General features: G+C 31.7%; 1 protein-coding gene across 3 annotated transcripts; it reads left to right on the top strand.

Annotated features, from left to right (window-relative positions):
- Window positions 1-3,021: 3,021 nt before the first annotated feature.
- LOC139503933 (uncharacterized) lies at window positions 3,022-14,650 on the top strand. Of its 3 annotated transcripts, none has more exons than XM_071293956.1 (5): window positions 3,022-3,179; window positions 10,389-10,592; window positions 11,028-11,210; window positions 12,744-12,897; window positions 13,226-14,650. In XM_071293956.1, exons 1-5 carry the CDS (start codon window positions 3,145-3,147, stop codon window positions 13,334-13,336), a joined length of 687 nt encoding a protein of 228 aa, XP_071150057.1. In that variant the 5' UTR covers window positions 3,022-3,144; the 3' UTR covers window positions 13,337-14,650. The 3 variants fall into 3 exon arrangements, with proteins under 3 accessions (XP_071150057.1, XP_071150058.1, XP_071150056.1); XM_071293957.1 differs by lacking the exon at window positions 3,022-3,179 and adding an exon at window positions 6,895-7,138; XM_071293955.1 differs by lacking the exon at window positions 3,022-3,179 and adding an exon at window positions 9,522-9,970.
- Window positions 14,651-18,457: the final 3,807 nt, after the last annotated feature.

Genomic DNA, 18,457 nt, shown 5'->3' with positions numbered 1-18,457 from the left:
TATCTGGGATATTTTTGTATAGGTTTCATGCATTATACATTCTCTATTAAACAAGATTATATTATGTAAATGTTGTTAATTTGAATTCTGTTATTGTCACACTATCTTCTTTTTGTTTGCTTATTGTCTTTATTTTTGTTTAGCTGAGAGAATAATTAGAGACCCTCCCATCAATGGGGATTACCCATTAGTGATAAGTCCCTCTGTCCATCTGTTGTTCAAAAGTCAAATGGGGTCATCACATCAGTCTGCTTCAGTTGTCATAACCATGGTTACCAGTGATCTTTAATCAAAATTTTGTTTTTGGTCAGTTGATGAATTGTATCCTGTGATAACGTCCTTCTCTCCTAGAACCAACAATCTTTTACCAGCATCTAGTATGCCTATGGATGTTGTTTCCCGCCCCATATCTTCTTCCTTTTATTATATACAAACAAGATAGGTATCAAGTATGAAATAAAGGAGGTGTGGAGTATAAGTCAATGAAACAGGACAGACATCTAGGTCAACATAGTAAGTCCTTCAAGCAAAGACAAATGCCTATACAATATGTCAAGTTCTGAATCCCTCACTAGTCCAGAACAATTGTGAAACCTAGCTCGCAAAACAAAAGCAAAAAATGCATTTATATATAACTAACGACAACCATTGACAAAGTTCCTTGTTTGAATATTTGTCCATCATAATCAGACTGGAGAAATTCGTTTTTCCTTGCATTAAAGAAAAAATAAGTAAGTAAAAGTAAGCAATTAATCTTTATTTTTTAAGTCTGATAGTCATTTTAATCATGCATAACATGAGCTTATAACCCACTGCTGTTCTAACTAAAAACTAAAAGTAAACAACAAAACACAAACAGACATTGCTGAATAGGATATTACATTTCAATACTGACTAAACTAATACTCCATTTGGATCATATCTTAAACTCTGGCTACAAGGCATAATGATATCCTCAGAATTTAGGTATAGTGTTCAATCTCAAATATCCAAACTCATGCAATATAACAACACTACTGGAAGCTCAACAGCATTTTGGAGACGTATAATGCAAAGAACATAACAGCAGAAATCTAAAAACCTAAGATTTAGATGGTGAGGTCAGGTGTTGAGAATTCAACAACACCATACAGCTAAAACAGCTACATGTATATATAAGACACCACCAGGAGAAAGGAAACAAGGAAAACCAAGAATAACCTGGCGAAGAACTGTTGCAACAAAATTGGGAACCATGGGTTACACCTGGGGTCAAGTACATGGCTAATTAACAGAGGATGGCTGCAGTTTGGTGTGGCCTTATGTCCAACTGGGGTTGAAGAGGATCAGTAAGTACAGCTGAAGCCTATATGATAAATTCAAATTCATATAATGCCAAAGACAACAAATTATGATAATTATATCAACAAGCAAGCTTAAAAAAATAAAAAATTGGGAGGAATGACAAAGGGGGCTAAACTTAATAAAGATTAATAGATTGCTGTTGAAGACGAAATTGTTATTCATTGTTACAGTTGAAATACTAATGAATTCTGCATCGGAAAACATCTGCCACAGAAGGTAACTAATTTGAACCTGAAAGTTAGACGTTACTGCATCAGTTTCTTTCGTTTCTATAATCATAATAGTTCAGGAGTCATTAAGTTAGTTATGCCTAAACACTTTTGATAAAAATTTAATAAAACACCTTTTCTGACAAAATAGATTTATTATATAATGATTAGATCAAGCGTTTCAATAGTTCACATTGTGTAGAGGGTTAAATAAGAAGAAAAAACCTCAGGAGTCCGGAAAAAACGCAAAATGTGGAATGAAAATATTAACGATTTTTTTTTTCAAATAAATACACAAAATCTGCTCTCCTGAAGGAAACCTATAAAGAAAAATGATTTTATATTATTATGAAATAACATACTGTCGCCAGAACAACAAAAAGACTTCAATTTTTTAATCCAGTTGAAACGATTTGAAAAATAACGAAAAACCATAACAAGTGAGAATCTACATTTTTCAAAACATTTTAATTAAATATATTAATTCCCTTACTTATTTATTCGTCTTCCTACAGAACCGTAAAGTTTTGATATACAATATGGTTTGCAAAGAGACAAAAGAATGTACAAACAAAGTTATATGTTTTATAGAGATTAATGCGTCATATATTATTTTACAATTTGTTACAAGTCTTTTATGAGGAGCACTTCAATTGTGTCAAAGTGTCAAGAGTAGTTCACCAACACAGTGCCGTCAACTGTTTTATAGATATAAATTTAATATGAAACCAGTTTTATTTCGATAAAGACTACACATAGATAAACAATATAATCATAATTCCATATTTATTTGCAATTATAATATTTATTATCAACTAATCATGTATAAGATAGATGTGATATCGATAAAACGATAAGTGTCGAAAAAAAATATCCCTCTTTTCTAATGCTGAAAAATAACCGCTAAGTTGGACCAATGAATAAGTATATGGCTGTTCATAATCCATCTTCTGGAGGTAATTGTCACACATAATCTGCCTTCCCATGCTTCCGGGGTACCTGAGACAACCGCTAATTTTGGTTTTGGTTGTGTTGCCTATCATTTAGTTTTCTATGTTGTGTTTTGTGTGCTGTTGTTTTTCAGCATTTCTTTTTCATTTTGATCATTGTGTTTTCAGTTTATTTTCCTCTTATGAGCTTGAATGTCCTTTTGATATCTTTTGCCACTCATGAATGTCCTTTTGATATCTTTCGCCACTCATATACTAGATTTATTCTACATTTTATTCATATACTAGCTCTGCGCGCTTCACCTATTTTCTAGTGCCTTTAGTCACCATGTATCCGATTGAAATAATAGTCGTCAGTGGTATATTTGGACTCTAAATTGTTGTTATTAAAAAATCCATTTAATTTTGAAATTAGGCAATTTAATCCTTCTTACAAAGAATAGGTTCGTTAAATATTTTTAGAAGGTCTTTTCATAAATATTGGAAAAATTAATCCGTAATACTATAATTAGTCAATTTAAACCAAATGTAGTTAAAGAACGGTTACGCACGAACCATGTAGTTTACAGAAATCGTATAAATATTAATTGATAATGTAATATTCATACTATAAAATGGAGTCAAATATCACCGGATAAATTATGTCGTTTAGTGCTAAATCAAACAAATCTGTAAGGTAAGAAAAATGTTAATTTAGAATCATATCAAACAACCATGTACGTAATATTCATGAGCCTGTTCAAAGTCCGTGGTTTTCATATGTTGTGTCTTTTTATATATATATTTCTTTCATTTGGAGATTTGGTGTAATGGCTACTTTTGAATGTTTCTGTTCAATTTATTCACAACTTTTTGTAGACTCGTGCCGATTTAAAGTTTGACATATCATAAAGATTGGATACTGTATTTTCCCCTATATAGATATAGGAAGATGTGGTGTGAGTGCCAATGAGACAACTCTCCATCCAAACAACAATTCAAAAATTAAACCATTATAGGTTAAAGTACGGCCTTCAACACGGAGCCTATACTCTGGTTACTACTAAAGCAGTATTTTTTTTTTGTAATATGATTTCTGTCTCACTGACGTATCCCACCCCACAAACCTTTTTAATCATTCAGATATAGTGAGACCATACTTTCAGAATCGTTGCCTTACAATTGAAGCCGCGTGTATGAAAGTGCTTAGGGATGCAGTCAATTATGAGCAACCTTACTGCCTTCAACAATGATCAAAACCCATACCGTATGGTTGGTTATAAAAGGCCCCGATAATTATCTATATTCGTTTGTTGTTTGTTATTGTCCTGATATAAAACCTACATATATCACAGGATTTTAATATGAATATAGCACGAATGTTGTCACAAGAGGAACAGAAATAAAAACTACTTCTGATTTCTATGTAGTTGAGTTTACCATCGCCGGTTTACAAGTTTTATTTTTTTTTCATTATTTTTTGGTGAAGTGTTCTTTTATTATTTGTTTGGTTAGTATATGTTATTGCCTGTGCTGTAATCAAATTGTGGGTTTTTTTTGCATTTGTTATCTTCTAACTTTTAATATTCAGCTGGTGAAATGTAGATATATTCAGCTGGTGAAATGTAGATATATTCAGCTGGTGAAATGTAGATACATTCAGCTGGTGAAATGTAGATATATTCAGCTGGTGAAATGTAGATATATTCAGCTGGTGAAATGTAGATATATTCAGCTGGTGAAATGTAGATATATTCAGTAATTTTTATATATTTACATGTTTATGGATAAATGTAAATAAGGCATACTTGTCATTTTACTAAAAAGATATATATTTGATAGCGCTAGTGAATCTTTTAACAGGTTTTTGTTTTGGACAAAGTGTTACCTCGAAATGCACGGTTATGGTCGAAATGAATGAAAATTGAAAATATGTTGAAATGGAATAAATTTAATAATACCTTATCTGGTTACATAATACTACTTCACAGACTTATGGTCTATCGATTATCACAAAAAAACTGACATATTTGTATCGTAACAAGGAGCTATAAGTCCACATGCAGGTCGCTTATGTTATATTTGGCACACATATAAAGAAGTGTCTCGTTTGTAACAAATGTTATGATGTTCATATCTTTGAAACAAAAGAAAAATATAGTACCAATGAATGACAGATTAAACGTACCAACAAGGTCATTTTACAGGAAAGCTTTGTCATCTTAAGTGCAGTTATAAATAGGTCCACAATCTTTGAGAGTTCTGGATGTCAGTATCCCCACGTCCACAAATCCAAAAAAAAAACATTGATAAACGGGTGATTTTAAGTCTATTAAAAGAGGATTTAATATGAACATATCGCTCCCAAATCAAGGATCTGAAAGTACCATTGTTTAACTGTCTGTGGTTTACAGTTATGTAATATAGCAAAGTGATGTTTATGTGTATGTTTGTTCCAGGTTTTTTTTTGTGTGTGTGTCTTACTATTCTTGCACGTGTTACAGTCCAAGTTTTCAACTTCTATAACAAATGTTAGGATTCGTGCTTTTTGCTGGTTCATACCTTTCAAAGTATGGTCTTGAAACAAGAACAGACACTGTGTACCTTCAGCATGTATTTGTACAAGCACATGTGTCAGTGGCGGATCCAGGGGGGGGGGGGGGTTCCCCCTTTTTAAAATGGCTGGATCCGCCACTGTGTGTACCCCTATCGAAATTGTAACCTTGAGTTAATTTTCTTTGATTCTAAGACCTAACATCTGATTTCTATAACGGATTATATGTTCAAATCCCTTGAACCTCCGGTATGCATATATAAGTCACCAACATAGAAAGACGCCTTTATAAACACAAGGCTGTTTCCAACACATTGTAAAAGGTTTTATGTTTTAAACCTACTTCAAATTGTTTGCAGTATTTTAACTCGTATGTAATTTGTCATAAAAGAATGATTTTTAAAACTACAATCTTAAGATATACTTTTAATAACATACTTACGCATAATTTAAAAGTTTAACTTAAATAATGCAGAATTATGTCGATATGAAAATATTTTGGTATAAGTAACTGCTATTTAAACTGAGGGCCATTATGGTATATGATAGTCAAATTCAAAACATGACGAATTTATACATCATTTAATAGTTTTACCACAAAAGAAACAAACAGAAAAAGAAGACCGAATAAACTGACATTGAATATTTAAGTGAATATCGGTTAATTAATTCAGTTAGAATCGCCGAACGAACCCTTTCGAATACCCCTTTCTGAAGTTTTAATTAGCATTTGATCCATGGTCCCATAAAGCACCATATTAATTTTTTTATCCGTCTAATGGTTTTTCGTTATTATGTTTTTGAATATGTATACTTATGAGAATAATAGGTAAACACATTGAAGTAAGGGCTGCTCTACTCGATGAACGAAAAGTGCCCCCCCCCCCCCCCATCACCGCCAACCTCTGTAAAATTAAAATTGAAAATTGAAAAATAATAAATAAATAAAATAGACATTTATCCAGATGCACTAAATAGACGTTGATGTCATTTTTGTCGTCGGTTTGCTGTCTCATTGACATTAAAATTCATGGCATCTCTTTTAAATCTCCATCACGAAATTTTTTTGATCGTCAGGGTAAAGAACAGACCTACAAAGACCATTGTACAGGACAAATACCATTGTACATACAATACCATAGTTCATCTGCATGCAGGGAAGTGTCTACCTGTATCACTTCACACTTTAAAACCCTGCTCAAAAACCAAAATCCATATTTGTGCCTGTTTGGTTTTATTTTCTAAATGGAACAAACATTCTCAAGTATTGTTTTTCTCCATTCGTTAACAGACTGTATAAGCGATGGCAGATACATTTGAGAAAGTAGCAAGTGGGTTATAGATAAACTTATTTTGTATCAAAATTTTATACTTCCTATCTTAAACTTAGACTGAACAGAAAAATAGAAACGATCAGATGTTTAAAAGAAAAAAATAATAATACAGAAAATATAGGAAGCTTAAAATTGCCATTCGTTTACCTATCTTATATTTAACTATTCAGCTTATCTTATTTTCCAAATCATGACTGATACATACGAACTACTAGTATTTATACTTAAATGTATATACGTTTTAAGTTCTGTCTCAGTATACTTATTGTTTACACGATCAAATATCTCATGTTCATTTGTCGTAGTAGATCTACATGATCTATATGTATACATATATATATATATATATATATCTATATATCCTTTGTATGTTACATACTTACAATATACTTGATTTTTAACACTACTGGTGTTGAATTTGAAGGGCAAAAAATACAAAAAATTATGCAACCATATCAGTCAAAGGCGTGTGTTTACATAGCGTTATGTCAAGTCTTGTTTACCAAAGTCTTGGTTTCAATTTCAGACTTTTAAATTGATATCATTGTCTATGTTCATGTATGGATCATAGAACCTACAATTAGTTAAGCAAGTTAAACCTGTTCTTTCAACCCTGATAGTACCTCGCTCACGAATGACAATTCAAGATTCTATCAGAATCGATCCCTATATATTAACTTGATATTGAATTTTAATTATCTGATATAAAAGGAAATATTCTGAAATGTACATGGAATAGATAGTTATGTTACCTGCAATTAGACCAAGGTAAGAAATATACAATGTAAATATAGGTAAAGTTTGATAAGAATGATAGTTTTATAAACCTAGTATCAACATAAATGAAAATGCATTTTCTTATGAGATTGTTCATATGTAAATGATTTGAAAGCAATTACAAATTTGAACTTGTCTACACTGTTTTTTCAAATCTACAATAGCTAAAAATATATTGCTGAATACAAGTCTGACATATTGTTTAGATTGTACTAAGATTGCTGATATATTCAAAGGGTATTTTTTTTTTTATTCTCTCTTGCATTTTGTTTCATGGCATATGTCTGTATTCCTTTTGTTTCTTAGTTTTTCTCCTAACATATACCTTTAGTGTTGGTTGGGCTAGAAGCGTAATACCTGAATACTATATATATATATTTTCAAATACCAATGGTCATAAATTGAAATATAAACGCTATTTTCCATAGTTACATATGGCTATATAGGAGCGAAACAGAAAATCCTGTACAAATGACCACCTTTTTGTTAACTTTATATCATGGTAAAAACGCGAATTTAGTGTACGAGAACTTGGTAACCCTTTGAAATATTGTGTCAGCCTACACTAGTTTTAATGACAATGGGTATATTTCGAGCGAAATCAGTACAAAATCGAAAAATCAAGATCCACGATCAAAGCTTGTCTATCAATGAAGGTGTTCCGGGATTTTCATGTAGTTTCCAATAAACATACTAATATGCACGATTTAATGTTTTAATCTGCGTTTTCCTATATACATTCCCAACGCTTTGCTCTGTGCTCTTAAATGAAAGACTTTCATTCACATTAACTTAATAGCACGAGCATACAACAGTATTTTTTTAGCTTATCTTTTAACTTTTAAAGATTTTAAGGGACAATGAAAGATGCGAATCAATACACAATTTGATTAACTTTTTTCTTAAAGAAATCCATAATCAATAAGCTCTAAGTCTTTAAAACTCTGAGTAAATAACCTCTGTCTACGGTCAATGGCGTCAAATTGAATTTGGATTTAAAAAAAGTGATAGAACTTCAATAAATCAATGCTTATGATTCCTCGATCAAACACATTTTTGGGGAATCCTTTTCATCTTTACCCAAAGCTTCGAATAAATAAGGATCTAATTACATTTTAGGTCTACTACCTAAACTTCATTCCATTTTCATGTTAGTATTATAAGCAGATATGAACTTCAGGTAAGACGCAAACAGACTATTCAATCTCCATGTTAAGTAAAATTATCGAAAATAGAATAAAGCAATTGCGGAATTTGACACTGATGGTCCAAAGAATGACAATTAAAATTCAAAGTATGAATAAATTTGAACTTATTATTAAATGTTTTAATCTATTTATCAAGTGTACACGGAGTTAGACATATCGGTATATCAGTTTATCTTGTAATAAATTACGGGTGATTGATTTAGGTCAGACTCATTGATTACCGGAAAAGATTAATAAAAAAATATTTAGAAGTATGAAGTTTAAGGTTTAATATTCACAATAATATGCAGATAAACATGCGATAAGTGTTGCCCCAAGTTCTAGTCTGCATGCGAGTAGGTAATACCTGTATACAAGACTCTTGGAAATGATTCTCGTTTTGGTTTGGTGAAATTCTATTTTCATATACTAGTAGCAGGAAAAGCACAGTTGTGTCTCCTTTATAATGGTTATATGTAGGATATTTCCCTTTGTTTTTTAAAGTTAGCTCACGTTTGGTAAACGCCGTTGTGTAAAAATATAATACGGAAATGCTATCCTCGGTTAGGACATAATAAAACATAAATCAATGTTCCACATTAAAAGTTTCCAATATATTAAATTTAGATATATTTTCCCCCATCTTTAATAAGAAATAATTTTGACGTTCAAATACTCAGTATTACACTAAAATCATTTACTCGGCTCCGACTCGTCGACTGAATCAGATGTTTTTGTATCCCTATTGATTAATGGAAGTCATTATAATTAGTGTCCTGATTTATTCAAAGCTGAAATGTTTCTTTACAATTCAAATTTGAAATGAAATACCACAAAAGGTTGAGATCTCATTTCAAAAGTGACGACGGGATATGAAATCGATCAGATTTATTGTTTACCACAAACAATTGTTTATTTCCATAAACGCCACAGATTATTAGTAGTAGAATGTTCATTCTATTGTCTAGAACACATGCCTTTGTACAGAAGCCAATACACAAAATTTTACATTGAACAATTTTCGACCTTTATGTTGTCAAGGCGCTAATCTTTACAACTTTTGAAGAGAATACAATACTATGTTATGAGGTCCTTTGTATGGGATATCTGATTGTCGAGAAAAATTGCTATTTTTGTATAAATCATAATTTGAATAGGGCATTTAAATCGCTTTTTATTTTTTCTGCATTGTACTATTTTGTAAAGGAGGATATGTTTGAAAAAGAAACACTGATTTGAGTAGTCATAAAGTAACTATATACCAACGCATAGCGTCATGCAAGTTTTAATTCACTGTGAAATTTAATTCGTTTTAATCCAAAATAATCGCAAATGCATCAGATTATGAACTTGAAGCATATGTTTATGAATTTTTAAATATGGATATTAGATTTTAACGTAACTGTTATACAGAATGCATAAAGTCACAAAAGGATATAAAAGCATTAAATATCTAAAGAAAACAAAACCAAATAGAAAACAATATGTTGTATGTTTCAAAGTAAGCATTTGAAAAGTTTGGTTCGACATCAATTGGAAAATAAGAATTCAAGGATTTAAACAAAATGAGTACCAGTTCTTTAAAACATTTCCCGGATATTGAAGCTGACCCTTATAATGGTGCACATTATTTGAGGTAGGTTTAATTTTCATGAAATTAGGTAATCAAATCAATTACAAACCACTGACTGCTAGAAAAAAGTATTTTGAATGGAGATAATTGTAGTTATTTTGCCTTTTTAACTTGATTGGGTTGAACTTCACTGCTGAGTCTTTTATAAATGAAACGCGCATCTGGCGTAAATGTTTGAAGTCTGGTGTCTTTGATGAGTTTATTATATGTCTCGGCTCTTAGTTAGAAAAGGGCTATACGCTTTCCCATTTTTTTTCTTTTCTCAATTCGTTTATTTTGATAACCAAATTATGAAATTGATTTATTTAGACATATGAAGCGAACAAAAACGAACATTCATATGTCGTTTATCACTTTCTTTCTACCATACTTTTTCATGTGATTTATTGGACTTCTCAAATGGTTAATTTTCCATTTCTAGATGGAGTAAAACTGCCCGAAGTTTACCATCAGGTTCCAGGAGCAGACTTACAACATCGTACAGCCGGGAACTTTCTTTATTGGATGACGATGTGACAACAAATATTCCTTACCGCTTACCAAGTATCTCCCATAGAGATGATTTCAAATCGGAGGATGACGACGATAAAATATTTAGCCGTTTTGGATATGAACCGTCATTGAGGTACTAGAAAAAACGGCTATCAGTCAAACATATATTTCTGTGTTACCTACAGTGCCGTTGGCCAGTAATAATTTTTTTTTACAATCAATGATTTTTTCTTTGGATTAAAAAGAAAAGTGATTTAGCACTTTTAAAATATATATAATTCATAATCTATCAACAGAATATATTTCAAGGGCGTAACTTAACGACTTATAATTATCTTTTATATCATTTGGAATTATTCGAAATGTGTCATTTGCAATTTAGAATTGGCTTTTTTTTATGTAAAAGTTTTTTTATGTACCAAGTCAGGAATAGGACAGTTATTGTCCATTCGTTTGATGTGTTTGTCTTTTGATTTTGACATTTGATTAGGGACTTTCCATTATGAATTTTCCTCGGAGTTCAGTATTTTTGTGATTTTACTTTTTAATAGTTTTTCAAATATTTCAGAGTTCCAGAACTAGTGCCTGTGGTACGTATGTTGAATCCTCCACAGACGTATTCTCAACAAGAGCGACAGGTTAACCTGGCCGTACCAAAATTCCAGAACGCCGCCATTACACCAACTGTCAGACAACTTCAATGGCATCCTGTCAAAGATAGCAATATGGAAGATGTACAAGTCTATAAATCGTAGGTTTCTCGTAATATATAATTCGAGAGTAAGATATAAATTAAGCAAAACGATACCAAAAAGTCAATGCAAAAATTATAAGTAAAAGCAGAGCATAACACGAATTGTCAAAAATAAAGATAAAATCAAGAAGACAAACGATATGACACAAAAGTCTATATAGACAACAGTATATTAGACAACACGAAAAACGAAAAGTTTAACTTGAAGGAAAAACAAACTCGAATAATTAAATCACATGCAGTATGATGGAAGCTGTTATAGTTGTCCGCGAAGAAGTAATTTAAAACGGTGAAATTTTAAACATATTTATGATCGGAAAGTTTTGAACAGATTGAATACGGCTATACAATGCTGATTTCATAATGTGTCGTTAGGTATGTTATTGTTTGACAATTGTGTCCATGTTCAATTAATGTTAACAACGTTTTACAGTAAAAACCCTAGCGACGAGGAGTATTTGTATGTTTTTTTTTGTCATTTGCCACAACCCATTAATGAGTTCGAGAGTTGGAAAAATCGGTACAATTGACCTTTCACGTTTTTCACAATTCTGTTAGTTTGGGAAAAACGTATGGTTTAGAAGCACGTTCTTTGCTCAGATAACACATATATTTGATAATAAATAAAATCGGTGCATACGAGGCTTTCTTGATTTAGTTCCACCAGAAACGGTAAAACCCAAATTTTGAAAGCTAAAGGCATGTTGTCACTTCTTTGACAGTGCATGGTATTATATACGCAGGCACTTGGATTGTGGATCCTTTTTAGTGTGTGACGAATATAATATAAAGTTCTAAAACACATACACATAGAACCTATGATCCAAGCGCAAGTGATTTATAAGTGTCTAGAATGATTTAAAAACCTTCAAAATGTGTTTATGTAGTTCTTTGTCAATAAAGTAAAATTGGTTTCAATCAATACTTGTTGGAATTTACAAATTAGAGTTTGTAGTTCATTAAACTTTTTTTTTTAACTTATGTAAAATGGAATGTTTTAGAATCATTCAAGATATCAAGTGACAGGAGTGTCATATGTATGCATACAAGTATTACAACCCACTTAAATATGTCTTCAATATAGAAGTCACTATAAAGTATAGTCCATTAGTCTAAATATATCCCAGTTTCTAGATAATGGGGGGAAATGAAAACAACAAAATTCAATGCGCCCAACGCGCTTTTTTGAGGGGGAGTTACCTTCATCAGTAACGCTCAAAGTCGAATACTTGAAATCCAAGGATGTATAAAACCGAAGCAGTTGAAGAACTTTTTAATAAAAAAAAAACGACCTAAAATAATAGCCAAATCCTTCTAAGCCAACTTTGCCTGAGGGAGTTGAAACCTTAGTGATCATGTTGCATTTTATTAATAAAAGAGATGTAAGGTATACATCAGTCAGAGAACTCAACAAACAAACACAAAAAAGATCTAGCGTCAATAGATTCAATATCTATAATTGCACATTTGTAAAATCGAAAGATTTTAGTTTTCTGCATTAAACTTTTATACAATCCTCTTGCTTTCCAGAATGATAGGTAATCAACGACAAAGGTCCAATGGGGACTACTTCCGTCCAGAACCGTCGCCATCACCCATCAGCAGGACGGACTCGCCTACAAAATCTATCAAAAGTATTCACTGGATGCTGGGTAGTGCTAAACATCCGATGTTTGACAACAAGGTAAGATTATTGAAGTAAGGTAACACTCGTTTCGGTTGTAATATTATAAATGTTATGTATAATATATATTGTATGCCCCATCGCAACTCCTCTGAAACCAAACAACTGAATTTCATGAAACTTTTTAGATTATAAGGACATACTATGTTGATGTCTTTATCGACAGGATTTTTTTTCTTTCTTAGAGTTATTTTATTTGTCCAGAGACAATGTGAGGGCGTGGGGTATGTGAGCGCACTTACTATAAGGTTCTTTAATTCTATTTGTATTCTCGTAAATAAATTTGACATATGTTTGGTCTCTGATTTACTGTTTTATTTGTTTGTAGGGTAGGACACGGAATCAAGGACCATTTTCAAGAGAATTTACAGTGACTTGCATAGCACCAACAAATTGGATGAAAATGAAATGGGGAAGATCGCGAACTATTATTCACTGATCGAAATTGTTGGATATACATTACTACATACTATCATTACATAATTGTGGATAGTTTGAGCAATTATTGTAATTGGCCAATGAGAGTATCCAGAACAGTGCAGTCATTGATTCAATGAAAAGGATACTCATTCATCTCCATTTTAAGGAAATAAATAGTTCAATGCAGATGGAAAAATGACATATATATGTCGTATGTCAGAGGATGAAATATGCAGAATCTGATGTGTGTACTGTAATCACAGCCTTTTTCGAGAGCTTTTAATTTAGCTATCACAGTAGAAAAAAATTGTCATTGTTTTTGAGAAGGGTAAAGTTTACTCTTTACGTTATCTTCTGTGCTTTGAATTTGACTGTCAAAGAAAACGTTTATTTTTCACACATATTTTCTTTCCAAATATTATCTCCAGATGCATCCACGGTCATAGTAGAGGATGTCTTGCTATATTGAACTGGCAAGCCGTTTCGAAGTTTTACTAGTGCTTATCATTTTTGTGTCCTAATAATAATGTCAGCTAGTTTATCAGTTTATGGGCGAATGATTACAGAGTAAAACGTATTTATCCTGTAGAAGGCATACATACAAACACATGTGCAAACGTGTGTCAAGATGATTTTATGTATAGGCATGATATTATATTAAAATAGAAATCAAATAGAGTTTTCCGTAACTTTCGTATATATCGTACAGAAATATATTTCCTATGAAGACATGAAGTTTTGAACAAAAAAAAATCCTACACCCATTTCCTACATTATCAACCGGATAAGAGAAAGAAAACGACTTCTTATACATGTATTGGGATATGCTTAATGAAATCGTATTGAAATTTGCTGGAAATTGTGTTCTTCGTCTTAAGGGTCATACATTTACATATACATGTTTGTGCATTAGATTTTTAGCATGATGGAATTATATTTAGAACTCTACTCGACACAAAACCCACTAAAACCAGTTGGTGCTCCGGAAGGACCAGTTTTTCCGCTCCATCATTGAGTCCCATCGTGTTACTCAATAAGTGTATACTATTTTCCCCCCGATTATTTAGAACATCGGTCACTGATTGCAGCAGAAACTTTGGACAATAAACTTTCGGTGGTATTTTTAAACGCGCGTTTTATATTTCTTTGAAAGGAAATTAATCCAATATATTTAAATCGACCAAACTGGAATGTTCATAGATATAATAATGCCTATTTTAGTAAATGAATTTGTTGTTTGTATTTTAATATTAAAGGAGTCATTATGTTTATTTTATGTAATATATCAAATGTGCAATTTGTTATAAATTATTCCATTAAAAATTCATATTAATGTGTTGTTTGTATGAGGAAACATAAGGGAAATGGAACTTAATAAGTTCTTGTTCGTCTAGGTGGTAATTACATTAAAATAACAGAACAGACCATTTAATGTAATAAACTCCGGATAACATATTAGTCCAAAACAAATCTGTTTTAAATGAGATATGGGAAAATATAAGATACAAAAAAATCTGTTTACTGAATAATATATTAATTTGAAGAAGAAAAAAAACATCAATCAAAATCACTAGTATTAACCACTTTAAAAATTTTCAAGGAAATAACATTTCAATTTGCTCTCGTGTTGATCGACAGAAAGGATGTTTAGTTTTTTTTATGTAAAATATGAAATAAAAGTAAGTGATGCATATTGTTCACCAATATTAACAGCATCATCACAATTGACAATAAAACCAGAAAAAAAATATATAAATGTAACCCTGATACCTTTGACGATTTTTATGCCCCACCTACGATAGTAGAGGGGCATTATGTTTTCTGGTCTGTGGCCCCGTTCGTTCGTTCGTCCTGCTTCAGGTTAAAGTTTTTGGTCAAGGTAGTTTTTGATGAAGCTGAAGTCCAATTAACTTATAACTTGGTACACTTGTCGCTTATGATATGATCTTTCTAATTTTAAAGCCAAATTATACTTTTGACCCCAATTTCACGGTCCATTGGACATAGAAAATGAAAGAGGGAGTTTCAGGTTAAAGTTTTTGGTCAAGGTAGTTTTTGATGAAACTGAACTCCAATCAACTTATAACTTGGTACACTTGTTGCTTATGATATGATCTTTCTAATTTTAAAGCCAAATTAGACTTTTGACACCAATTTCACGGTCCATTGAACATAGAAAATGAAAGTGGGAGTTTCAGGTTAAAGTTTTTGGTCAAGGTAGTTTTTGATGAAGCTGAAGTCCTATCAACTTGAAACTTAGTACACTTGTTGATTATGATATGATCTTTCTAATTTTAAAGCCAAATTATACTTTTGACCCCAATTTCACGGTCCATTGGACATAGAAAATGAAAGAGGGAGTTTCAGGTTAAAGTTTTTGGTCAAGGTAGTTTTTGATGAAACTGAACTCCAATCAACTTATAACTTGGTACACTTGTTGCTTATGATATGATCTTTCTAATTTTAAAGCCAAATTAGACTTTTGACACCAATTTCACGGTCCATTGAACATAGAAAATGAAAGTGGGAGTTTCAGGTTAAAGTTTTTGGTCAAGGTAGTTTTTGATGAAGCTGAAGTCCTATCAACTTGAAACTTAGTACACTTGTTGATTATGGTATGATCTTTCTAATTTTAAAGCCAAATTAGACTTTTGACCCCAATTTCACGGTCCACTTAACATAGAAAATGAAAATGGAAGTTTCAGGTTAAGTTTTTGGTCAAGGTAGTTTTTGATGAAATTGAAGTCAAATCAACTTGAAACTTAGTACACATGTTCCCTATAGTATAATCCTTCTAATTTTAATGCCAAATTATATTTTTACCCTATTTCACGGTCCATGGAACATGGAAAATGATTGAGTGGGTCATCCGTGTACTTTGGACACATTCTTGTTTTAAAATGTGAATACTGATTTATTAGTACACAACATGTTTTTTGGAGTAAACTTCTTGTCTATTTGAAACAAGAACATAACAAGTAAAATATAGATATTTGTGGACATAACAACAAATAGGTCAGTGCAATCAAATCTGTCTCTGATCAACTTCGTCGGAAGGAGTTGCATATAACACTACATTCAGTACACAATTCATGAATTGAAAATTTACAAGAAAAAGCATCTAAATCCTGATAGTACCATAAATAAAGGCAACAGTAGTATATTACTATTCAAAGGTCATTAGATTCAAAAATTTGTCTTTTGGACTATTTGGGGACTGACAACATTCGATTCAGTACACAATTTATGAATTGAACATTTACAGCACAACAGAGCATCTGACTCCTGTTAGAACCATAAATAAAGGCAATAGTTGTATACCGCTGTTCAAAACTCATAAATCTATGGACAAAAAACAAAATCGGGGTAACAACTAAAACTGAGGGAAACGCATTAAATATTAGAGGAGAACAACGACACAACATTAAAATGTAACACACACAGCAACGGACTAAGCATTAGACAAAATCCGATGAGAATAACCAATATAACATCAAAACCAAATACATAACATTTGTTATTAGGACTATTTAGGGACTGACAATCCATGAGTAACAAATTAGACAAGATTATCATTACCTTGTATTAGATTTAAATCCACTAATCTGTAGAATAAACATTATGTTAATAAGATCAATATTAGCCAAATACAAACATATTTAGTCAAAGAATGCAATAAGCATGGTTTGTCTCAAAACTTGGTTGCTAACTGTAGCTAAGCCTCTTGTGGTAGATTTATGAAATTCATATATATTAGTTTCAAGTTCACTTTGACAACAATGACTTTTGCATCTTAATGTAAATAGGAATTAATTCAATGTTTTCCAGAAGCCTAGACAGTGTTTTTCCTTTAAATCCTTGGAATCAATTTTTCATGATTTTCAAATTGGTACCACAAACCTAGATGTATGTACAAGTTTTATTAGCTCAGCACAACATTAGCATGGTCAATTATAATAAATATCCTGCTTGAATTTTTAGTCTCTGATATCGACTTACAAAGTGCCATTCTTTAAAGTTGAACAAGATCACCTAATGCAATTCCTGGTCTATACAATTCTTTTAAGTTTTGTGTTAATTGTTCTTTACTATTTTCTATATAAGGTCATTCTGACTGATGACCTCACCTTTACGGTCATTGGGTCAAATCTGCTTAAAACCATTATATCAGATATTCACAAGATTACCATCCAACTGAAAGTAATGGCTACCACATTACTTAATTGGAATATACTAAAACTAGAACTAATAAGCTTAATGCAATGCTTGTTGCTGTAAATTATTTTTGTTTCATTCATTGTTTTTTACATAAATTAGGTGGTTCATTTTCTCATTTGAATTGTTTCATATTTGTCATTTCATAGCCGACTATGCATTAAGGGTTTTGCTCATTGCTGAAGGCCTAACAATAACCTATAGTTGTTGACGTCTATGTCATTTGGTCTATGTTAGAGAGTTGTCTGACAATTATACCACATCTTCCTATTTTTATATTTTAAACACATACAAAATATTCAGTTTCTTGTAAGGCATGTCTTAATTGTTTAGAAATATCATTAGAAGCAAAATAGAGAGCACTTTCCCGATTTAAAAACTTATAAACACAGTATTAAAGGTGAATCCTCAACCATAATCTTTGGTTTATCCACATCAAACTGGTAACCAAACTCCAAAGAAACCCTCCTGCCATTATTTGTATCAACTGTGTTGCATATACCAAGAAAAAGATCTTTACTCATACTTCTGAAAGATTCATGTAGAACCTTTACTTGGCACGCTCACACCCCTCATGGTCCTAATAAAGGGAAAAAGCTTTTAGTGACTGGAGAAAGTATGGTTTCAATCCCATATTTATCATCTGCAAACAAAATAAACTGATGGAAGGGTCAAATACTACCCATACCTTCTTGCTTGAACGGGAGTCGCTTCTTTGTAGCATGGGTTATAAAATGGCCAGTAAGTGAACATGCCAGTTGACAATTACATTACAAATCCCTGTCAGTAACTCACACAATTATTTCTAAATAACAAAGAAAACATTTGGATAACCTGTTTTGTGCATCCCTTTTCTAAATTTATTGTATGATTATATGTACTGTCACACTTTTTATTTAATTGCTGTTCAAGATTTCTTTTATTT

The sequence above is a fragment of the Mytilus edulis genome, chromosome 14, assembly GCF_963676685.1.
Source record: "Mytilus edulis chromosome 14, xbMytEdul2.2, whole genome shotgun sequence".
Taxonomy (NCBI): Eukaryota; Metazoa; Mollusca; class Bivalvia; order Mytilida; family Mytilidae; genus Mytilus; species Mytilus edulis.
This window is presented reverse-complemented; position numbering and strand designations above follow the sequence as displayed.

What these genes read in the sequence shown, in the direction of transcription:
- LOC139503933 (XM_071293955.1), top strand. Translation starts at nt 9,900, where the DNA reads ATGAGTACCAGTTCTTTAAAACATTTCCCGGATATTGAAGCTGACCCT. An exon ending in AATGGTGCACATTATTTGAG is followed by an intron (nt 9,971 to 10,388) that starts GTAGGTTTAATT and finishes TTCCATTTCTAG; the next exon opens with ATGGAGTAAAACTGCCCGAA. An exon ending in GATGTACAAGTCTATAAATC is followed by an intron (nt 11,211 to 12,743) that starts GTAGGTTTCTCG and finishes CTTGCTTTCCAG; the next exon opens with AATGATAGGTAATCAACGAC.